General features: G+C 33.8%; 4 protein-coding genes across 5 annotated transcripts; 1 reads left to right on the top strand and 3 right to left on the bottom strand.

Moving 5' to 3' along the window:
* Positions 1-281: 281 nt before the first annotated feature.
* On the top strand, positions 282-9,400 carry LOC142617139 (uncharacterized). Of its 2 annotated transcripts, XM_075789854.1 has the most exons (10): positions 406-543; positions 639-882; positions 3,070-3,170; positions 3,290-3,650; positions 5,270-6,136; positions 6,305-6,362; positions 6,576-6,637; positions 6,717-6,823; positions 6,944-7,031; positions 8,655-9,400. In XM_075789854.1, the coding sequence occupies exons 2-10, from the start codon at positions 760-762 to the stop codon at positions 8,955-8,957; spliced, it is 2,070 nt and encodes a 689-aa protein (XP_075645969.1). In that variant the 5' UTR covers positions 406-543; positions 639-759; the 3' UTR covers positions 8,958-9,400. The 2 variants fall into 2 exon arrangements, with proteins under 2 accessions (XP_075645967.1, XP_075645969.1); XM_075789852.1 differs by having other exon boundaries at positions 282-882.
* Positions 9,401-11,858: 2,458 nt separating this feature from the next.
* Positions 11,859-12,988, bottom strand: LOC142615138 (uncharacterized). The gene has a single exon (XM_075787837.1). The coding sequence runs from the start codon at positions 12,906-12,908 to the stop codon at positions 12,039-12,041; it is 870 nt and encodes a 289-aa protein (XP_075643952.1). The 5' UTR covers positions 12,909-12,988; the 3' UTR covers positions 11,859-12,038.
* A 5,108-nt stretch (positions 12,989-18,096) lies between these two features.
* On the bottom strand, positions 18,097-18,556 carry LOC142615160 (arabinogalactan protein 23-like). The gene has a single exon (XM_075787863.1). It carries the CDS (start codon positions 18,482-18,484, stop codon positions 18,260-18,262), a length of 225 nt encoding a protein of 74 aa, XP_075643978.1. The 5' UTR covers positions 18,485-18,556; the 3' UTR covers positions 18,097-18,259.
* A 2,435-nt stretch (positions 18,557-20,991) lies between these two features.
* On the bottom strand, positions 20,992-21,210 carry LOC142615504 (arabinogalactan protein 23-like). The gene has a single exon (XM_075788241.1). It carries the CDS (start codon positions 21,208-21,210, stop codon positions 20,992-20,994), a length of 219 nt encoding a protein of 72 aa, XP_075644356.1.
* Between the last annotated feature and the right edge of the window lie 3,527 nt (positions 21,211-24,737).

Here is a 24,737-nt window from a genome sequence, read left to right as displayed (position 1 = left end):
AAAATTTGAAGTTTATAGATTTCTCATATAATTTGGTTTGATTTTTGTCCACTTCAACATTTCTTTCTTAATTTGATTATAACTTTTCACAATTAATGTGATAAGAAATAGCTTGCCATTTATATTACATTGCCTATATATACACACAAATAATTATGGAAAAATATGGCTATAATATTAATAATTGCATTAATATCTTAACTTTGCAAAAAAAAAAAGAAAAAAAAGTACATATTAGCTTCAAAACCCTTTTCTTTCTCATTCTCTCAACAAAAGCTTTTGTTCCCATTCCATGAAGCCCAAAACCTTAGCCACAACAAAGCCGAAACCCAAACCCACAATATATCTCCACTCACTCTCTCGTCTCTCTGCTGCTAAAAATCCTTCACCGACATTAGTTCTGTACCCAAAATTCCATTAACCTAATTTTGTAGAAAAAACCCAAAAACCAAAATCCCTTAAATATTTTCTATCACACTTTCCCTTTTTCGTTTTCCGAGAAAATCCCTGGAATCGTTTACGCATTGAGCAAAATCGTATTGGGTAATTTTTGTTAGGTTTTGTTGTTTTCCACTTTCGGTGAAAATCTCAACGGTTCTATATATATATATTTGAATTGTTTTTTTGCCGAGTTTCAGAGGGGTTGAATCCGTGGCGGAGATTTAAGGGTTTTGTGGAGGATCGAGATTTTTGAATTGGGTTTTGGAATTTAGGGCAAAATTATTTAGGGTTTTGTTTGAGTTGAGAGGGGTGTTAGAGATGGGAAGCGTCGATGATCAGACATTCAATGTGAATTTTACTACCGATGGCGTTGGGAAGCTGAGGGAGGTAGTGAAGGAGAAGCTGATGGAGTTCACGGATTTCAGCGATGATCATCTTGTGGTATGAGCAATTTTTATTGTTTATTTGGCTTTTTGGGAATCTGGGTATGCTAGAAAATTTGTATTAGATGTGTAATGGTTTGTTTATCTATTGGGTTTTGTGTGTTTTAGAGAATTTGTGATTTAAAATTTGGTTTTTGATTGGTTTTGGGATATGGGCATTTGGGTTGGTTCTTGTTGTTTATGTTGTTATATTGTGTTTGATTCATTTGAATATACTGTTGGGAAGGAATGTAGAGTAGAGAAACTGTAGACTTGAGAGAGACTAAAGAAGTTATGTATTATTATTTCAGTGTCTGGTTTTAAGAAAAAAAAAAAAAAAAGAATTGCCGAGTATGAGGTGTGAAGAAGAGGTGAACGGTTGTTCAACTATTTATTTAGCAATTTTGTGACTCAATTTCATTTTCTACTTGCTATTGGTATATCTTGTTGTTTATAGCAAATTTCGTGATCGAGGAGTTTGGAATGTGGAGAGGGGTGGGTCGGAAAAGAATGGGTGTTGCTGCCTAGTGAGGGTTTTTCCAGTATGTTTGCTGTTGTGTATTTGGAATAAGGGCAAGGAGAGTGTGCTCAATATTGTTGAGAGTTAACCCCAGTGGTGGGCTCATTGCTCTAGAGCTTCTAGGTTCAATCCAACACAGTATTGGTCCATGGGGTTTCTACTTGCTCTCTATTTAGTTAATATTCTTTTATTTAGGTTTTACCTGAATGGGTACTTGAATGTTTGAGACTAGGCTGCTGTTGCCAAAGCTTAGATGGTTTTAAATGCCTTGAGTATGTGCACTCAATTGGGATACTTTGCATCACATTTGAATTTTGTTTAATATCATCTGATTGGGTTTAGTTGATATTTTGATCTATTTTGGGGTGGCTGGATAGGGTCGCTTGGGTTTTGCATGTTTGGATTGAGCCTTATGTTGGGCATAGGTTTGACTTGAGTTGGATTAGGCTTGCTAGTTGCTACTGACAGGGTAGGCGAATTGACATTTGGTTGGAAGAGGTGAATCAGAATAGGGGTTTTGTAGGCTTGGATGACATAGTTTGTATGGAGGTCTGGCATTTGATGTAGTGGTTTGCAGAGCTCGTGGGATGGAGATGTGGTTGTGTAGATTATGAGGTTTAGAGGTGCTGTCTAACATAGATCAGGTTATTGGGTTCCTGGGCTGTTTTCCTTCTTTCGTACAGAACTTGGTGCGGTAGTTGTTCTTTCTTCCAGGAAGAAAATTATTGTTATTTCTGAGAAAAGTCTGAGCTTTGTGTCGCTGAAGAAGTCAGCAAGTTATTGAAGCTTTGGTATTTTAAGATGGAAGCAGCTTCTGGTTCCGTGAGGACCATTTACCTTTTGGATGATGGCATGATGTGTTGTTTTGTTCTGGTAAACCTGTAATGATGAGAAAATGGCTGGAGAGATCCCATACTGAAGTTCTTTATATCACAGAACACATTGCACCTTGTAGCTTGTTTCTGGTGTATTATATGTGCATTCATATTATAAAATTTTGTTGTAATCGTGTAAGTTCTTTCATGAATGAATAATTGGTTGTAATTTAGGATCTGGATATCTATGAATTATTAGTATTATTTATTGGTTGGCCTATTCATAGAATAAATTTTTTCCTGGTGTGAAATTGATTAAAAAATGGCATCAGGCTTTGTTATTGGGATTAAAAAAAAAAACCCATTTTTCTAATAGTTTGGGTAGTCACTGTAATTAGAGTTTGTCGTCATGTTTTTGCTTGTGTTGGACAAAAGTGTGCTTTAGTTATGGTGGATGTGATGAAACCAGAAGGTTTGTACTACAAAGTAACACAATCAGAATGTAATGTGATGATTATAAAGCTTTTTAAAGCTATGTTTGTTCGTATATCTCTTCAGTGATTCTAAATGGGTCTTTTGCTTATCATTTTCTGTTTTCATTCTGTGTATGTTTTTGCTATATTATATTGTGTTTAACATCTTCCATCTCTGTTGAATTTTAGTGGGTTGCAGAAATGCATGTTGGTGTATTGCCATTGCTTTATGGTTTTCATATTTGAAGATCTTGCATGATTACTCAACCCAAAAAAAGGGAAGATTTTGCATGATGCTATGATCTGACATAGATTTAACCACTTCATCATCTGTTTGAAAAGAAGGGTTTGGTATTGCAACTACAAAATTGACCTGATTCTCCAATTTGTATGGGCAGGAATATGTGATTGTGTTAGTAAAGAATGGCAAGCGCAAGGAAGATGCAAGGAATGAGTTGCATGTGTTTTTGGATGGGGACACTGATTCTTTTGTATCTTGGTAAAACTTAGTCCCTTTTATGTGCAAAGTTGAGGCCTAAACAAATTTTCAACAACTTATCTCTGTTCGTCTTTAATATTAATGTTATTTATTTATCTATATGCCTCCTTGTTTAACAGGCTGTGGGATCATCTTGCTTTAAATTTGGATATGTATATACAACATGAAGAGTCTTATATGGAAGAAGCTCCCAAGACAAAACCCCCATTGTGGGACCAAGGTGGAAAAAATGATTCTCATCGTTCAGATTCTGAATCAGAAAAAGAGAAGTCTAATATGTTATCTAGAAGCCGGCACAATAGGGAATGGAAGGGACTAGTGAGGGATGCAGCTGAACCCCCTCCTCTTCGGAGCTCTGATATTGACAAAATTCATTATGAAGAAAAACCTCATCGCAGAGTAAGTCGTGCAAAGAGGTCTCCTTCTCCCCGTTCTTTTCAGAGGAAAAGGAGTCAGCCGGATGAGCGTGAGAGCAAGAAGGTTTGAATTTCTATTTTTTTCCTGAATATAAAATGAATGTTATTTTCTTCGTATATTTGAGCATTTGCAATTCACTATATGTATGTACAAATTCAACAGCTTCCTAAATAAAATGATTAAAAACAAAGTGATTTGATAATTTATACAAATAAACTTTTAATACTTCTTCATTCCACTAAATCTTATCATGTTTGGCGCTTTTCTTACTCTGTAGCTTTCTTATACAAAACATCTATGTACACTTGGTTTCCTCTTCTTCTTTTTCTTGCTGAAATTAAATTTTTTTTTTTATTGGTAATTACACGCATCTAGTGGGTCTTGGACCCATGACGTCACCCTCCAACTTGCTCTTCCATGAGAGGAGGTGCTATTTGCTCTAGTGCTCATTGGTTTAAATTTCAAATAGAAATTTTGATATTATTCACAGGTCTTGCTTGAGCTTGTCAGGCTAGTTTCAATGAATTGCCTCGGTTCAATGTCAGTTTGCTTGCTAATTACTAGATACATTTATTGTTAGGAAATATTTTGTTTTGGTAGTTCTATGTGGGAGTAATTCAGTAGAATCTTTTGTTCCAGTTTTTGTCAAACTAATTGTCGAGGATTAATGGGAAAGTGATTTAGGAAGAGTTTCCTTGGATTACCTGGCACACGGTTCTGGCGGGTGGGGTTGTTTGTCCATGGTTTACTCCCCTGGGGTGGGTCTAAGGGCCTTGCCTTGGTGAGGTTCCATGTCATGAACAAAAAAAAAGTGGTCCTTCTGTTTTCATTCTCTCCATCGCCGTTCTCTTCACTTCAAATCTTTCTCTATGGTGTACATGTGAGAAAGAGGATGGAGAGAAAGAGAACAAAAAGATGGTGTTCACATGGAGGAATGATATGCTGTGCTACCATGCCATTCCTCTTCTCCTTTTCTAGACTTTCTTGATTGCTGTTACAGCTTGAGGCTGTCAATCAGTACACAGCTTGTGTACTGGTAGGCTTCCTGCTTTTCTGCATTTTCTTTACTTATAAAAAAAAGTTGTATTATGATCTGTAGCCTTTTCTATGGTGACGTGTGCTGGGCTCAACATGTGGCTCAATCTCATAAATTTGTACACGCTCAAAAGAAAGTCAAATGTTTATTAATTGGATGATATACACAATACAATGATTGTTACGATTCAAGTAAAATTGTGAATTTTAGATCTTTAAACAGTGAAATGCAAATTTTAGCCAAATCACTCATAAATTTTATTTTATCCACAATTTTTTTTTAATGATATGATTCATGTTTTGATAACTACGATGTTTATATCCAAAAGCACAAGAATTGAAGTTAGCTCATTCGTGTCAACATGTATTACCTTCATATCTTACTATTTGTTATCTAATATATGATTTGTTGATTCAATCTTGTTGGGAAGGTATTACGCTTTCTGTTATTACTTTTTTTTTTCTCCCTCTCTTAAGAATTTTATGACGTTGTACTTAATTAGGAGATAAAAAAAAAAGAATAAGAAATTATGCTGTAGTCAGACAAATGGTGTTGCAGATCAGCATTATTTTTCTTGCTATTCCTTTTTCATATGTGCTTTGTTTTTTCTTCCAAACCTTCTGATCCTTAATGAATGTTTTGACAGAGGGAGGCAGTTTCTCAAGTTAATATTGATGCCCCAAGGCGTCTACTTCAGTTTGCAGTTCGAGATGCAGTGGGAACTTCGAGGCCTTCCAATTTGGCAAAGGAACCCAGATTGAAGCGACTTCGTTCTGTGGTTTCAACATCCACTGGGGACTCATCGTTTGTTGATCATCCTCAGCGGATTCAGTCTGTTGCCAGAGTGCTAAATCCCATGTCAACTGTAATTAAAGCTGTGGCAGAGGCTGCAGAAGATGTAATAAAGGTTAAACCTTCTGGAAGTGTGTTTGACCGACTTGGTCGTGGTATGGATGTATCAGAGGCCAGTGTCCAGCATACAGAATTTAGAGAAGCTGCTGTTGAAGATGGAGAATATGGGGATGTTAACCAAATTCAGCAGCAAACATGGCCGAGCTATCATCAAAGAAGCAACTACAGTGGACAGTATGTTGGCGATATGAGTATGTTAGAAAGTGAAACTGGCTTGGCATCTGATTCTACATCTGACAATGAAGGATATGATGATGTCAATGTCATGGGCCGTAGAGTGATGGATGTTTCTCAGACTGGCACATCTGCTGGAAACAAGGGTGAGGATTCAATGATGGTGCAGTATAGTGTAGCTAACAATGCTGATGATGTTGTTAGACGAAATAAGGATCATGATCAACCTGTGGCAGCAGCAAATACTTCTCGTAGTAAGATTGTGAACATCTCTGTGAATGTAAACACTTGGAAGCCGCCTCATTATCAGGAGCCTAGGGAGATTGCAGAAGTGGATAATAGGAAATCTCTATTGGAGAGTGACACAGGATCTGGCAAGTCTGGTGTGCGTCTTATGACGGAACCGGCCAAAGTTGGTAATGGAAATGTAAGATGCTTGTGTGCATAAATATGTCCTCATGCATGAATACACAATTCAAAATTTTAAAATCTAATGTGTGTGTGTGTGTATGTTGCTTGTCTTCAATTTATAATTATTCTTTTTTCTTTATACTGGGTTCCTAGAAGTAAACTTGTAGTTGTTGATGATAAACAGGCAAAACCTGCTGTGGATGCTCAGAAAGAGTCCCTGAAGACACTGTCAGCCACTCCTGGTGAGTGGTGAATGCTCCTAAAATTTAAGATTCTAAGTTGATATACAACACATTTACTTTCTGTTATTTTTTCTCCTTTATTGGGGCGTATTAAGATTGTTAGCCTTTTCAGTTACGAATGCCTTGATGACTTTCCTCTCTTCTGTTGTAGATATAATGTGATCCCTCTGTTGTACTTGCCTTTTAAAATGTTCTATTTTGTGGTATTTGCAGGTTTATATGCTGCTGGTCGACCCCTAGAGGATGCTGATTCTCGAACCATCTTTATTAGCAATGTAATATTTCATACTGGTGTCCTTCTGGGATAGAAGGGTAGCTCTGTTCCTCACATGTTACATTTGTTGTCCTTAACAGGTCCATTTTGGTGCTTCTAAGGATAGTCTTTCTCGGCACTTCAATAAATTTGGGGAAGTACTAAAGGTGGTTATACTGACTGATGCAGCAACAGGGCAACCAAAAGGGTATATATATTTCAGATGCTTTGCTTTCTCATTTGCTCGTGCAAATCTTTTCTATTAGTCTTGGGAAAGATGTTTATTTCTCATCTTTAATAACATTTTACTATAACATTGTTTGAGCAGGTCAGCTTATGTAGAGTTCATGAGAAAAGAGGCAGCAGACAATGCTTTATCTTTGGACGGGACCTCCTTCATGTCACGGATTCTTAAGGTATATTGCTTATAGAAGCTGGCTTTCTTATGTTACTTGAAATGATATTCTTTCTGTGTTTCTGTGGGTGTGCTTGTGGCATGAGTGGCTTTTCTTTTCCTTTTGCTTGTGGAACATAACAATAAGTTGAGACTATTGTAATGAGTTAAGACTATTGTAATGAGTTACTAGATAGCAGTTGTCCAAAAGTTTGAACAATTTATTATGGTCTTGCATATACTAATAAAAAAGAGAAAATTATGGTATAGCATTTGGATAGAAGATATCTGTGTTAAGTGGTCAGACTGTTAGAATACCCATAACACCTACCATCTCCTTCCATGAGCGGTGGCTGAACTTGCACTAAATGCTTTGGTTGCCCGGCATCATGAATTTGCTACTATTTACTGGTAAGGCATAAGATGTGAGTTAGTGATATTATGGAGGTGCTTATACAAGAAGGCCATATATGGTACACCTTCACTGCTTTTGATAGATATGTTAAACTGTTGCAGAGTTCAAGTTGTATTATGGGACCCATCTTAGGCTGGCTTTTCATGCATTGTGGTTCAATGTTGTTAAGAAGTTTTGCAATATTTCCACTTATCAAAAAAAAAAAAGAAGTTTTGCAATATTTCCAGTGAAAGTCACTTGTGGCATTCTGCATTTGTCATGTTTCGTTTTCTATACTTGTTTTAAGAAATGGAATCATAGATGCTGCCTCATAACCTGGCATATTAGTGTATAGGATTGCAATCTGAGTGACTCTTCAAAGCTTATGTGAATTACAACTACATGAAAGCTGGAAAGTCAAGAGAAGCAGCTGATAAATAATTAGAGATTTAAATGGGTCCAATTCTGGAACATTCTAAGTCGTGTATGTTCTGTCGTATTTCTCCCATCTGGTATTGACATTAGATTTAATATACATTGAAAACATCATTTGAGGAAGTTGGAAGGATCAACAGTCTGTTAATTGTTTTTGAGATCATCATTATCTGTTGAAGTTTTGCTATTGACTCAAAGCAGGGTAACATTGTTATTAGGATAACAACACCGTGGAGTTCTTAAGATCCTATCCATTTATTTTGAAATTAGTGGATTTGATTTTCAATTTTGTCACATCATCAGTAATATAAATAGATATTAAATTGGTGATGGTTGATAATGTGGCAAAAATCCAATTCACTCATTTCACAATGAATGGATAGGATTTTAGGAAGTCTACGGTGGAATAACACTAAGAACTGTAGAGGATCTTAGTCTCAAATTAAGTATTTTTGTGTCTTTTGTTTAAATGTTGCACTATGCTGGGTTGGTTTTTATTTTCTCTCTTTGTGATAAGGATGTTGGGTTGGGTTTCTTGCAACTCTCTAGTTGATTTTATGGATCATTTGAAATTTACCTGTGTAATTGTCTAGGAAGCTTTCCCATTTGAGCTTTCCTTTCATTAGCAAATTTTTTATTACTTATAAAAAGCTAAATTAAGCTTTACATTTATATTGGAGACTGAGGCTAATAGGTGCATCATGCAAGCCAAACCCTGGCATAATAGTTGTACAATGCTATGAAATCCATGATGTTCTTTGGTTGTTCAACATTTGGTTTCTGAAGCAAGCAATGTCTCCACTTTTCTTACTGTAGGTTGTGAGGAGAAGTGCTGCCAATCAAGAAGCTGCCCCGATCATGACATGGCCTCGGGGCAATCCATTTGCTGCTGCTAGGTTTGCCAGGGTTCCTTTTCCAAGAGGCATGTCTGGTGCATTTAGGGCTCGCCCTCCATTAAAACTTGGTGCCAGGAGCATGCAGTGGAAGCGGGATGCTCAGACCACACCAGCTGAGAGCGGTGCTTCTGTCTATGGAAATGCTATTCCGTCACCCACTGCTCGTAGTCTCACCTATGTCAGAACAGAACCTAAGCCAGATGGAAATCCCAGTACAACCTAGTTCAACAGCCTTACCTTTATGCAAAATTCTCAACTACGATGCACCAAAGTGCACTTGCAGGCCGGATGAGACCCTACCAGTTCTCTATATTTTGGAATATCATTCTTCTGTACATGAATATTTTGAAGGGTTGAGGTCTAAAGAAGTTTAATGATTTTCTTGGTTTCATTTTTGGCTGGAGAAGACCGGGCTTTTTTTTTTTGGGGAAATAGTTCTGGTGGATCTAAGATGGGAAGAAGTTTAGAGAAAGTGGTTTGGACCAATTTCTTTCGATGCCTATGGTTGTAATCTGTGAATAGGGTGGATGGATGGAATATTTATTAATTTGGAGGAGAATATCTTTGTTTGTTTTGTATTGGTTACTATTATTTTAATGATAAAATGAGAAAAAAAAAGAGATGAAGAAAAAAGAAAAGAAAAAAAAGAGAGGAAAGATTTGGATCAGTTGCCTCGTTATGTACATCCTGGTGTGCCTTTTATCTTATATACGTAGGGTATGTGCCTTTATCATTTTGAGTTTTTGATATTGTTTACTGTTTGTGCATGTTCTCTCGTTTAGTCTGCACACTTGATGGTAATTGTCTTTGAGTTAATCAGATATATATACGCATGCTTTATTTAGGCTAAAAAAAGATTAGTCCTTCGTATGTTCTACAGTCCTTTTATCTCGTCCATCAGAGTGCCAGGTTTTCCTAGGCAGAGAGAGTAATTGTTCAAGATGCATTTTTCGACTTCTTCTTTTGTTTGTGTTTGTCTTTGTTTTGAGTCAAAACAAAGACAAACACAAACTCAAAACAAAGACAAACACAAACAAAAGAAGGAGACGAAAAATGCATCTTGAAGATGCACTGCACTTGCAACCCTTTGTCTTTTATTCACTTCATGTTCACTAGCAGAAATAAACAGAAGGCATGCAGCCGTAGGCTTGGACCTAAAGGACTTTCAGAAATACCATGGATTCTTCTATATGCGTCTAGCTCTTATAAATCAAACGAGAAAAAAAAGTTGAATAACGTAAACTGTTAAAATGTCTTATTATTGTTGGCGGCCACATTTGCAGAGCTAAGCTGTTTTGAATATAGTAATACTAGAGGCACGTCTTTTACAATTGTTGACATGACGCAACACTATTTTCACTTAAATTCATTATTGATATCACTTGTATTATGTATCAATCACAACATGCTATGTTAGCTGTTGTGAAAAATGTTTTCCTCCCATATATCGTTTTGAATATGCATACTTGTAAAAGAGTTCGCCTTGTCTCAACTGGCACATCCTGGTTTGTGGTGTTTTAACAAAGACTTCCCAATATGTATTCTTTTGAGTATTCGTACTTTTTTTTTTTGGTTTCGAAGTCCATATCACCAGTATTTTCCCAATGAGTGTCATTTCCAGATTTCCTAAACTCATTATCATTTCTTCTACTTCCAACTTCTAATTTTCCAATATATAGCTATGACAAATAGAGAGGGTATACACAATTGTGGTAGTTGGTAAACATGCTTCCTTTGCACATCTGCAATGCCTTGTATGGCTTCTGCTTGTTGCAACATTATATAATTTATATTACATAAAAACGTCTTAAGAATTTCATAGCAAATGAAATAGTGGTCATTCTGTAATGTTATTCCTCCTAAGCTCTCTTTGTAGCAGAGAATATATCACTAATGAGAAAGTAGGCATGATGGGTGTATAGTGTGTCAGTTTCAATGCACAACAAAAGGTTAATTCAAATTATTTCTCCACTTTTTTGCCACCCTACCATACAAATATAAGTTAACTATCATAAAGCTTGCTGAAGCTCCACTTGTCCTTACTTAAAGCATCCCATAGATGATTCTAAAACACATCCTGGTACTTCCAAATAATTCTAGAATGACAATAATGGGTTCCCAAACAATGCAATCAAACACAGTGCACACGATGCCTTCATGAATTCCTAATTGCTATTGATTGAAACTTTCTTCTTTTGAGAATTGCAAAAAGCGCATAGTTTTCTAGCCATTAGAACAGCCAAAAACTCAGTTATCCTCTCATGTCTCCCAATGGGCAATGGATGACACCACTACTACAGTGTCTTACCTCCTGACAGAAAGTTTTGCTTCAAGATATTTATTAGTTTCATGTCTTTGATGGAATTGAAAATTCACTGTCTGAATACACTAACAATTATACAAAGCTCTCAGAAGATTAAAGCATATTTCCTTGAGTTCTCTATCAAACTAAGAGCTAAATATCGGGATACATTCTATGTTGGCACATAACAAACAGAAGTTCCATTTCTTCAGAACTGTATTATACTCAACATGAAAGAGCATCTCAGATTCTCAGAAAAGTACTGGTCTTGAAATCAATGAAAAACTATGAATTAATGAATTCTAATACCTCCTATATCCTTTCACACAATAATCACTTTCTCAAGTGCCTCTTAATTAATCCAACTAATTAATCATATTATATGTGCCATATTAAATCTGTACATTAATTGTTCTTTCCCATTTGAATGAAATGTTTGCTTTAATCTCTGCAACTTCCCATTCACAATACTACACACCTTGCTATTGCAACCAATCGCCTATCTTTCTAGTGGGACAAATCTGATGACTCAAAAGAAGAATAAAATGAATGAAAATGAATAATTATCAGTCATTACCAACCCTGTGAAACAACAAAATTGATGTCAAGTTTAAATATTTTTTCTTCTAAAGGAATGCATAAGAAGATTCTCTTCCACCAATCTGCTGTTAGGTTATCACTTCACAAGTAAAATAATTAATGTGTCAAATGCTATGGATTATACTAAATCACCATTAAACATTAACATGTGACCTTGAGACAAATACACCCATAACAGTTTGATTTAGCAATCAAATCAAAACTCAAAAGTCACCGCTGGACTAATTCTTAAAATAAGAAGACACTGCTAACTTTTCAACCAAAATGGTCATTTTATATAATGAAAGAAAAACATTCGCCATCCAAGGAGAATCAAACATTAATTCATGAAAATCCAACTCCATGGAAAACCAATGTATAACTTTATACCATTAGTAAACTAATCTTTGAAAAAAAGCTAACTCATCTTGACAGCAGAGTGAACAATAATCCAACTGACAAGCCAGCAATACAAATGAAGGAAATTCCACGAACTCGAACAAATAATGTATTCAAATTCTTAGCAACCTGGAGAGTCAGAGTCAAAATCTGTAACCTACCTAGCTCCTCCATCTTCTTAAAGAAGTGCATTGGCTTCAATGATTGCCTCAACATGAAGGCCAAAGAGAATGGAAACCCAAATGCCACAGCACTCATCGTTGAAACCTCAGGAATAGGCGAAGACTTAGTGATATAAGCAATCCAAGCTCCAAGGCCAAGCTGAACCAGACCCAGAAAAGCCACAGCTTTACTCAAACTATAGATGGTCTTCATCATCCCTTCTAGAACTTCTCGGGTCTCATTGGCTAAAGCAGATTGGTCACGCTCCACTGTTGGTCCCTCAATTTCTTGGTGCTTGAAATCCGCGATTTGACTTGGGTATTCACTAGGCTTTTGGGGTTTCTCAGATTCTGAAGATGGTTCAGAGGTTGAATAAAATCTGGGTTTTCCTCCATGAAACCAATCAAGCTTGAAACTTTGAGGGTTTTTAACAGGGTTCAGGGGTTTCCCAGTGTGTATCAATGAATCATAGGCTGAAATATTTCTGGGTTTTTCATTTGGTGACCAATAAAGATCAGGGTTTTTGAAATTGCTAGCAGAGCTTGACCATGATCCAATGGAACCAAGGTTGGAACTTTGGGGGTTTGGCTGTATTGGGGCTTGAAATTTAATAAGATTGAAGCTTGGGTTGGAAAGTGTTTTGGCAGATATGAAGGAAGTGGAGGATGATGAGAATAAATGAGGCGTTTTTAGAAGCCTAGAGCTAAACCTGCGTGAAATCATGGCGGCCATTTGTGTGTGAGAGAAGGACAAGGGACAAGGATTTTGTAAGGAGACACAAGGTTTGGCCAACTACTATGTTTTAGCGCAACGACTTGTAGCACTTGTTGAAAGAGTTTTCTTAAAACTCTTGGTATGTCGGTTTGACTTTGATTGTATTCATTCCATTTTTTTTTTTGGTTGATATTTGAATCTTTTGTTACAGACCCTAGTATATAGGGGTTATTATTATAGGGGTTAGTATTAGATAGGGTGAGTGGGATCTACTTTTAAGTGAGAAGAATAGAGGAGGAAGATTGTATACTTGTGGACTATCTAATAAATTTCAATTTCCAACTATTTAAGCAATTGTTCAATGCCCACTGGTGTTTTTATGAGATTGAAATAAGAGCAATGACTCATTGATGTTCTAGGAGTTAAGATGCTAGAATGATAATTTTGCAAATATAAAAAAAATCACTCTAAGTATGTGTTTGACTTCAAATTAAAAAGTCAGCTTATTTAATTATTCAGCTTATTTAACTATTATTCATAAGCTTTATTACACTTTTTGATACTATTTATGGGTCCTATTATATTATTTCAGCTAACTTTTACTTTTATCTACAGTACTTTAAGCGAAAAAAAATTCAATTTCAGTAAGATAAATGGATTCTAAACAGACCTTAATAGCTCCTACCCTTTTCCATTATCCTCATTTTTGATTTTTCCCCCTTGTAAATGGATCAAAATCTAACTAATCTACAATATTACTTTATAAATTAAGTCCTATGGTTCTTTGTGTGAAACTTATTTTATATTAGTTTTGTATCGTAGATCACATTTATTTTAATTCTTTATATATGAAAAAACTAAAAAAAAATAAAAAAAGTTCTAAAATAAAATTGGCAAACTAAATTATATAAGAACAATAATATAATTCCAAATGTGATTACATATGTTTCTACATAGGGGAAAAATATATTTTACCTAAGATTAACAAAACGTAAATGCAAAAACTTTATTACTAATGCCGCATCCAAAAAGTGACAAAAGACATTTATTTAAATTAAAAATTATGTATACCAAAAAAAAAAAATATATATGGGAAGCTTTTTTTTTCTCGAGAAACATGATATAGAAAGTGAAATATATATTCTTTAATTTTTTTTAATATAAGAATATTTTTATTTAAACTTATTGTCCTAAACCTCAAATTGTAATGAGCGGACCTTGTCTTGACCTTTTCTTTAATTTTTCCCCCTGTTTGCTCCAATCCTCAAACTTATTACAAAACAGTTGAAATGATTTTTCCCCCTTTTATATACAGTTGACATGTTCTTTGATAAGAATGAAAATAATGTTCTTGATGGGTAGATATTGCTCCAATCACAAATTACCATGTTAACATGCGGTGAACAAGATGGTGAAAAATTTTGTGTTGCTAATTATACAAGAAGTCCCTAACAGAGAATTCACTATTAACTTAAAAATCGTACATTTACCTAAGAAAATATATAAACATCTTTAGAATATGTTTGGATACTTGAATTTGGATTTGAATTTGAATTTTAAAGTGATAGATTTGAAATGTCTTAATTCTAAATCCATAACTATTTAAAGTATGTTATATGGATTTCTAAAATTTTATGGGTTAAGAATTTATTTCTAATTCAAGGATGCAGATATGTCAAATCTAAATCCTTGACCTTTTGCAAATTATTCAAACAAGATATTTAGATTTTAATCACCCAAACCCTGCCATCCAAACACACCATAAAGATACACATATATGAGCCAAGCAAAGAAAATCAATGGGAAATCTTAACCTTAATACATTACTTGAATAATATGAAGAAAATAATTCATCAATACAAAATTCATAGTGCTAAGTGCTAACAGTACAACATCTCTTCAAAAGAGAAAAAAAAAAAAAATTGGAATTCTGTTATAGCAAGATTAATGGATGCAAACACTAACAACATAACAAAGAAGAGAACACCCTACAGCCACAATAGAAGCTGAGAAAGCAAAGGCTGATCCATCATCCATGGCTGGCGATGGAGCAATCTCCTCCTCATAAGCACAAGCTCTCATCAACTGTGAGCAAACGATTGCACTGAGCCAAATGGCTGTAACCAAGGAAACCATCATGAAGGCCAATAGGCAATAGTAGGCCACAGTAGTGACACAAAACTTAATTAGCAAGTAAGATATGTGGGTGACAATTTTGGACTTAGTAATAATTTGTGGTGTGATTTGCTAAAAGAAAGAAGAAAAAGATTTATTAAAAGGGTTAAAAGTAAGGAGAATGCATGGTTGACATGTGTTGTGAGGATTAGTCCTTGTAGCTTCAGGTTGTCATTCATTTAGATAGTCTCCTATGCCACGTTGTGTCTCATACTACATTTGTGATTTGTGTAGAGAATATTAGAATGTGTTTAAGAAATTCCTTATGCCCTAAATATCAAGATGACCAACAGGCCAATGCCGCAACTAGAGAAGCATTAAGTTTGTGAAAGGGTGAAACTGTTTGTGAAAGGGTGGTTTCAATTAGCTCAATTGATCAGAAATAGAATTTGAGTTTTTCTTATATATATATATAAATCTATAAACATCTTAGAGCCTATAAAAATGGAAGTCTAATATTTATTGTTATTACGTTATTGTTAAGTTACATCAGCATAGCATTTCGATTCACTTTGGTTTATTTCAGTTCACTTCGATCCATTTAGTTTATTTTGGTCCATTTTCATCCATTTTGGTCCAATTCAATTTATTCAGTCCACTTTGGTCCATTTTAATCCCATTCTGTCCATTTTGGTCATATTTGGTCCAAATAATCCCATTTCGGTCCACTTTGAAGTATTCAGTCCATTTAAATCTAATTCGATCCATTTTGGTTTAGTTCGAAGAATGAGAAATTTAAAACTTAAAAATTTTAGTTTTTATTTATTTTTATTTTTTTTAATTTTTTAATTTTAGAAATAAAATTTTTAGTTGTACCAAAAAAATTAGAAAAATAAAATTTATAATAATAATATTTAGAAGAATATGGACCACTTCAAAAAGAATAATATAAGTAAAAAACACTAAAAATAATAAAACATTATAATATATATTTGTAAAAATAGAGAGATAAAAATTACTTTTAAAAATTGTTTAATTTTTAGAGAGAAGAAATTATTTACAATAAAATTTAGAGAATAAATTATACATTAAACTTTATCTCAAAATAATTATATATATGTAAGGACACAGTTCAAATTCCCAATCTATGACTGAAAGGAAATGGGCTTGAAGGACATTTTTTATAATAAATTTGTAGAGGATGGGTTTATAATCTAGATTTCAAGGATGGTTTAGACAACAAGGAAAAGAACGGGCTTCGGGCCCAATGGTACGAAATAAAGAGTTGTTTGCAAGAGTATGACTGAAAGCTCCTCATCGGACACAATCCGAAGATAGTTTATAATAGTATTTTTCTAATGTTGGATACAATTATTGATTATCATATACTATTGACCTTTTACTTCACTGAAAAAGCCCCCTCCTCTTCGTAGGTCTTCCCCTTTATTTATACTTCCTCCTCTTCTCTTCATCATCTTCCACCTCATGGTTGTAACGCTGGCTTTGGATACTTGTCCCATCAATTCTTTCCCAAAGTCCTCTGGGGTCAGGGACCAAGTTCCGAATCTCATACTGAGGTCCCATCTTCCCCTCTCTGCAGTCATTTATATCAATCACAGAGCTTTTAATGCATGGGCGGTGGTAGTAGCTTTACCTTAGATATTCCACCGCTCTTCCTATTGTCCTCCACGTATGTCGTGTCTTCCCGTAGTCATAGGATTTCTTATAGCATAGTCCTGGGACTCCAAACCTCTCTTCTTATGACCTCGGCTTAACAATCCGAGGACAAATTTATTCCTCAGACGTAATTGGTCATTCGTTTATCATATCTTTACTTGGTGTTTCTTTATGAGATACATTCAGATACTCCAAGATCATTTGATGTCCTCGGATTTGGGTTTCTAGCCCAAAAGACTTTGTTGGGCCATCCTTGGTAAATTACTGGGCCCAATGCCCCTACAATATATATTCTCCAAAAAAAAAAAAAAAAAAAAAAAATATATATATATATATATATATATATATATATATATATATATATATATATATATATATATATATTCCCATGCATAGCTGCAACTAGTTTTTTTTTTTTGTTGAGAAAACCAACCCAACCGTGGGAGTATTATTAAATCTTATTCAAATCAAAGTTGTAAATAGCAGAAATGTCTGGAGGAACAATCTCAGACTACAAATGATTCAGACTGAAAGGCTTGTCTAGCAAGCATATGAGCAACACTATTTCCTAATGACAGAAAAGAACATCCTGAAAATTAGCAGCAACAGCTTTGATATCCTAGATAATGCGACCATAAGAGGAGCTGCAGCTAGTTAGTATAGAAAGGAAACAATGAGAGAATATTCTACCTGATACTTTGTCCTATTACGTACGGCTCTAATTAAATTTCCTCCCATTTATGCCAACGTACATAACAATATGGTAAGTAAATCTGTCAATTCTTTTGCCTGTTCATCTTTTCTTGTAGGCCAAAATAATATGGCAGAGAGGCAGAGCTGGTTTTTAGTTATATGACCAAAAAAACTAGAAAACAAATCTTTCTGGAACTTGATGCGATTCTCTATATGGTAATATTAATTGGAGAACAAGAATCAAGGGATTTGATATAAATGGGATGTTGCCTAATGAATATATATAGCTGAATATTGCCAGATACATTTGTATATAATTAATTTAAAGTTGAATTTTAATTTGATTTCTGATTTCCATACTAGCATTCCTTTCATCATGGGATATGATTATTCAGTCCACAAAATCAAGGATTTTTTTGAGTTATAAAATTTTTTTGTATAGACTTACAGAACAGTTACAGTGATTGGAATTTGAAAGAATATTATTGTCAAATTCTCAAAAATTTCATTAAAAAAAACTTATTAACTATTTAGCCAACTTGAAATCACAATTGCCATCTCTCTTTCAAGTTGAGTCTAAATTGGCATATTGAGAAGAATTTGCATAACCAATATACAAACCATAGGCACATCTAAAATCATCAAACACGATTGGTTCCAAAAAAGAAAACCATGCACAACCCAAATATATAATCCGAATAATGTGCACAAAATGCTCTTACTTTTTAATAAATCAGATCATTACATAAGGCATAAAATAAATTGGAATTAGAAATCCAAGAATAAAGAAATGCAAATATAAAAAAACTCAAGAACACCCAAAAAAGACGTAATCTTTATTCCCTCACTAAAGCTCTATACCTTAACTAGTTTTAATTAAAGATCTAATACAAGTAATAGGCAACAAATGACACAAGAGAAGCACCAACAAAAGAACCAACAACTGGGAAAGTAGCTGAGGCACCACTGCTTGGTCCTGGTGCTGGAGCTGGAGCTGGAGTTGGGGAGTAATGATGATGATGATGGTGATGATGGCCTTCATGAGCCAACACTGCACTCATTGAGGCAACAAAGAAAAGAACAGCACAAAGGATCTTCACCATTTCCATTGATTGAGGCAGGAGTGCGTGAAAGGCAAAAATCTTGCAAATAAATGTGAGGATTATATCACCAACAATTCACCTTTGGTATTTGGGGGCTGTTGAATGAGGGTTGGGATTGAGGGGAATTTTATAGGGATAGCTGAGAGGTTTTTTTTGGAAGGAAAAAAGGAGCTGTTTTAAGTTTCCTTTTTAAAACATTTAATTTTGGTAGGCTTATGATTACTTGATTTTGTTTGGTAAGAGGGTCAAGGATATAAGAGGTATTTAAAGTAATGATTTTTGAGGTTTTAATTTTTTTTTTTGGAGAAGAAAAATAGGTAATTTTGAGGTTTTAAACTTGATTTCTGGTAAATTTTGTACAAGAAAAAAAAAATTGGTGGGTGTGCGCTATGCCTTTAATTATCTTGAGTGGTATCTCAGCAATAAACCTAAACAACATTCGTCATATTTACATTTGAGATTTGTGGATGTGAATTTCATCTCATACGTATCTGTTTGAGCCGTTCATGAATGTGAATTCCTTTGGTATATAAGACAATTGTCATGTAAGTAAAAACCAATTGATGTTTTAGTTTAATGATAAAAAATAATTATCGATTAGAATCAGACATCATAAATTAAAACTCTTAAAAAAAAGAAGAAGACGGTTATCACATAATTTGTATAAGATAATTGGAGATTCTGGCCTTTTGCCCTTATTGGGCAAAATATTTGGCATTATGCCCTTGTTTCGAAACTATATAGGAGCGTGTCCCTGCTTCGATAATCGATCTCTAAATAATCGAGTTACTTAAGTAACTCGACTATTTTGAAGCCGAGTTCTAGGCAACTGCCTGCGATGGTGGCGATCCACGACTATTTTTTTTTTTTTTTTAATTTTTTGTGTGGAAAATTATACTTTAAAGTTTAAACCTCTAATTTAGGAATAAAATAAATAAAATCCTGTAATTTTAAAAATAACATTTAAAAAAGTAACAAATTAATTACTCATTTTTTTTTTGATTGCTTACAACGAGGGAGGAGGGAACCCAAGCTTTTCTGTGATAACACTGAATCAAAAGTTTCTTGGTCACTAGGAGAGAATCTTTTTCCATTTGTTACTTGGACAGTTGATTTTGTGCTGAAGTTTCTTTGTTCCAATTGTTAAATTCATTCGTAATGGTTGTTCCAACTTCAAGATCACAACTTAAGAAAATAATAAAAATAGTCGTTATGTGATAATTGGGGCATTTCCCAGGGAAGTGTCATATGACTCATATGTTTTGTGTTCTTGCACTTTTAAGGCTGAATAGAATGAAGTGTTTTGCAGCCTATTAGCATGGGTCCTCATCAAATTCTTCCCCAGACCAAATGCTTGTTCTGAGGCTGTCTTTGTCAACTCTATGCTAGCCAGCCACTTATCCAACAAAGAGGATAACAAACAGGTTTAGAAGTAGGATAAATGCTGTGCACACACATGTGAGTAAAGTCTCACATTAAATATATGCTAAAGACAAGTGTGGATAGTTAATATAACATGGAAAAAGTTAATGGATATTTTAAAGGCATTAATTTATAAAATTTTTATGGGAAAAGAAAAAAACAATTAATTTTTTTGACAATTTTTTTTTTATATATTTCCATAAAAGTAGTGTTAAAATTTTCCTAAAATAGTTTATTAATAATTTCCCAAAGGGCATTGTTAACATGACCCATATAACATAGTTAGCTCCAAACAAACAGGTTTAGGCTTTTGCATTAAATGATGTTCCTATATATTATGTTTTGGAGTGTCCCTAAAATAATCTATAAATTTGATAATTTAGATTAAGATCCTCAAGAAGGCTATAAAATTCCTAAAACCCGTAATCAACATGGTAAAATCCAGTATACTGATTTTTACAATGGTTGAATACAATTTTGTGATTTACTGTTCATATGAGTATTCAATTAAAATGTTATGTAATGTTATATTAATTACTCAACTAGAGTCTTCCCTAATCGTTATCCCCAACAATAAATTAAACACGATTTAAAAAAAAAAAAAATCTATAAATTGGATAATTTAATTGGATTAAGATCTTCAAATAGGCTATAAAATTCCTAAAACCTTAACTAACATGATAAAATCTAATATACTCATTTTACAATGGATGAATAAAATTTTAGGAGTTACTTTTCATATGAGGAATGCATTCAAATGTTGAGTAAGGAATTTTCTGAAATTCTATGATTTTTAACAACATTTAAAAAGTATGCACAACTTGTACAAAAAATAAATTAGAAGAAGTCATGCATAATCCAAGATTTTATAACCTATTAGAATGCTTTTCCATAGTATCAAGTCATTCATATATAGTACGTGCATAAAAGAAATATATAAGAACTCTAAGAAAGAAAAGTTAAAAGGAAATCTAAAGAGAAAAGACCAACAAATTAGTAATATATTCTCATTAATCTTGTAAAATATTCTTCTTCTTGAAGCTCCCTCTTTCTTCAATTTCCCATTTTCTCTCTTTCATAAATATATAAATCTAGTGCAAGTAGTAGGCCACAAATGACACAAGAGAAGCACCAACCAAAGAACCAACAACAGGCAAGCCAGCTGAGGCTCCACTGCTTGGTCCAGGTGCAGGTGCAGCCTGTGCAGGTGCAGGAGCTGGTGAGCTCTTATGATGATGGTGATCAGCCAACACTGCACTAAGCGAGGCAGCGGCGAAGAGCACAGCATAAGCGATCTTCTTCATCTCCATTGTAGTGAAGCGTGATCGGCAAGAAACTCAGATACAGATTTGAAGAGTTTTCACCGATTGATGCCTTTGGAATTCGCAGCCTGTTCAATGAGTTGGGTTGAGAGGCATATATAGGGAGAGGGTTGAGCTTTTTTTGGAATGAAAGGTTGTGGTTGTTTAATTTCCTAGCCTTCTATTTTTAACAATTTTGTTTTGGAAGGACTTCATTTACGTGGGTTGTTTTTACATATCAAAATGGTCTAGAATTTTTAGAGTAACTATATGAAATTCTTTAAGTATTGTGGTCCATCTATTGTAAAATGAGTGGATTAGATTTGTTAGGTCGTTAACATTTAATATGTATTTAAATTATTGACGATGTGACAAAATCAAACCCAATCACTCCAAAATGAATTGATAGAATTTTAGAAACTATATGGTGCCGTTATCCTAACAATCTCGATGAAGTTAATCTATTTTTGCATGTATGAGGATGTCAAAATGAAAGTGATTTAGCTTATTGGTTTATGCGTGTTTTGTGGTAATGTTTGTTAGAGTGAAATGGGTTGAATTGGGAATTAAGATTGAGAGAGCAGAGATTAGGTGCAATACTTAGGGTATTGTGCCTAATGCAATAGTTTTAGATGGTTGAAATTGAGAATTGATTCTCAACCATTAAATAAAAAAGTGAAAATTGTAAAAAAAAAACCTAAAGGCAAAAAAGTAAAAGTAGTAAAAATTTATTGTGAGTGAAGAGGGTGTAGCTGAAATGAGTGCATTACTCTAGTAATTGCATCTGATCCAAGTCCAATTAAGAGTGAATTAAAAACAACTTTCTAGACGAAAAATTTGGACAGTCATTGAAGTCAACCACAATGCCGGCCCTACAATAGACATAGTTGATGTGGTCCCCTAAGTTCCCAAGTAGAAAAAAAGCCCCAAAATTTTAACCAATACATTTTGTTTTTGTTTTTTTTTTTTTGTCTTTTGGTTATTAATTAAGCCCGATATTTGCTAATTTTTTTTTTATCAAATGAAAGACAAGAAAAAAAAAGGAGAGAAAAATGCTACATCCACAACATTTTTATAAAAAATCTTAAGTAGTAAGTTGTTACAGGCCATTATGGATGGCAAAAAAATAATTCTAGTAGTAGATTCAAATTAGAATCAGTAACAACTTAAGAGCATCCACACCAGATCAGGTAAAGTCTTATAAAATAAAAGAAAGTACAACTTTTACACATTTTATGCAAAAAAACACTCACATCAGTGGGTGTATAAATGGGCAAAAATGTGAACATCCATACACGAGCTCAGTACCCGTGTAAATATACACGGGTACTATAGCTCGTTTATACATTATTTTATTAATTTCTGTTCGCTCGTTTTTTTTTCTCTCTTCTTCGTGCTCAACAAACAGTTAACTGCTCATCTTCTTCTTTTTCCTCAGATACACACAAACACACCCACACACAAACACATCCACATAGACAAATCAACACAACACAGAGATACACTTGCTCAAAAAAAAAAAGAGATACACAAACACAGATCGGTACTTGATTGGAACGGAGTTCGTGGATCGGAGCTCGGATCGTAGCTCGTGAATCGTGGATCGGAGCTCGTGGCTCGTGGATTGTGGATTGAAGCTCGTGGATCATGGATCGGAGCTCGTGGATCAGAGCTTGGATTGGAGCTCGTGGATCGGAGCGGATACGAGATAGGGAGAGTTTATCGAGAGGGAGAGTTTTTCAAGAGAGAGGGAGAGTTGATCGAGAGCTCGGGGGAGAGGGAGAGTTTTTCAAGGGAGAGGGAGAGTTGATCGAGAGCTCAGGGGAGAGGGAGAGTTTTTCAGGGAGAGGGAGAGTTGATTGAGAGCTCAGGGGAGAGGGTGAATTTTTCTGGGGAAAGGGAGAGTATAGAGAGAGAGAGTAACAAACAGAAATGGGTAGAGAGAGAAAGAGACGCGTATATATATCTGGGTAGTTAGGGAAATGATAAAAAATGTGAGGAAATTGATTATTTAATTAAAAGATGTGTAGAATATGTGAACTGATGTGGGTGTTTTGTAAAAGTAGATGTGTAAAATAGAAAAAGTAGGTTTTTAGTGTAAAAATGAATGTGTAAAATGAAAGAACTGATGTGGTTGCTCTAACACCTAGGATTTGTTGTGAAAAATATTGTGAATGTGACACTTCTCAAAAAATAAAAAAGCGAGCAATACACAATAAAAAAGTTCATAACATTTTTCACAATAATTAAGTAAGCAAACTTTTACTAATTCTCACTTAGGTCCACTATTAATATCATTCTTTTACTTATCACTATTAATCTACCATGTTAATAGGTGTATATTATTAAAGTGATTATAAATATTTAAGATAGTAATTAGTATTTAGAATGTAGATTATGGAGTGATTTATTTTCATTTCTTTTTCTTTTTGTATGCTACTTTACTTTTAAGAAATTAAGTACTGGGTAAATTTTTTTTTTCACTTTTTTTTTCTTTTGTTAATTTTATTTTATTATTTGGATTATAAATATTTAAGATAGTAATTAGTATTTATAGTGTGGACTATAGAGTGATTTTTCTTTATTCTTTTTTTTTGTATGGTACTTTACCTTCGAGAAATAAAGTACTGGAATTTTTTTTTTTGTAATTTTTATACTATTAAGTGAATTATAAATATTTAAGATAGTTATTAGTATTTAGAGCGTGGACTGTGGAGTGATTTATCTTTATCTTTTTTTTTGTATGGTACTTTAATTTTAAGAAATCAATTTCACTTTTTTTTTGTAAATTTTATTTTATTAAGTAGATTGTAAATATTTAAGGTAGTAATTAGTATTTAGAGTGTGAATTTTGGAGTGATTTATCTTTATTTTTTTTCCTTTTCGTATAGTACTTTACTTTCAAGACTATGGAGTGATTTATTTATTTATTTTTCTTTTTGTATGGTACTCTACTTTGAAAAAATCAAGTACTGGTTAATTTTTTTTTTCACTTTTTTTCTTTTGTAAATTTTATATTATTAAGTGGATTATAAATATTTAAGATAGTAATTAGTATTTAGAATGTAGATTGTGAAGTGATTTATCTTTATTTTTTATTTGTTTTTTTATATGGTACTTTATTTTCAAGAAATCAAGTACTAGGTAAATTTTTTTTTCACTTTTTTTGGTAAAATTTATATTATTAAGTGGATTATAAATATTTAAGATTGTAATTAGTATTTAGAGTGTGGATTATTGATTGATTTTTTTTTTTTTTTGTATGGTACTTTACTTTCCAGAAATAAAGTACTGAGAATTTTTTTCTTTTGTAAATTTTATATTATTAAGTGAATTATAAATATTTAAGATAGTTATTAGTATTTAGAGTGTGGACTTTAGAATGATTTATCTTTATCTTTTCGGACGTTTTAGATTTGTGAGTTTTGTAAATGATTTGATTGATTGTGGGTATTTAGGATGTATATTTTGTTTTAGAATTAAAAAGAAAGAGAAAGACACATTCTACATTAACTTTTATTTTATAATATTCCTCC

The sequence above is a fragment of the Castanea sativa genome, chromosome 11, assembly GCF_040712315.1.
Source record: "Castanea sativa cultivar Marrone di Chiusa Pesio chromosome 11, ASM4071231v1".
NCBI classification, from domain to species: Eukaryota; Viridiplantae; Streptophyta; class Magnoliopsida; order Fagales; family Fagaceae; genus Castanea; species Castanea sativa.
This window is presented reverse-complemented; position numbering and strand designations above follow the sequence as displayed.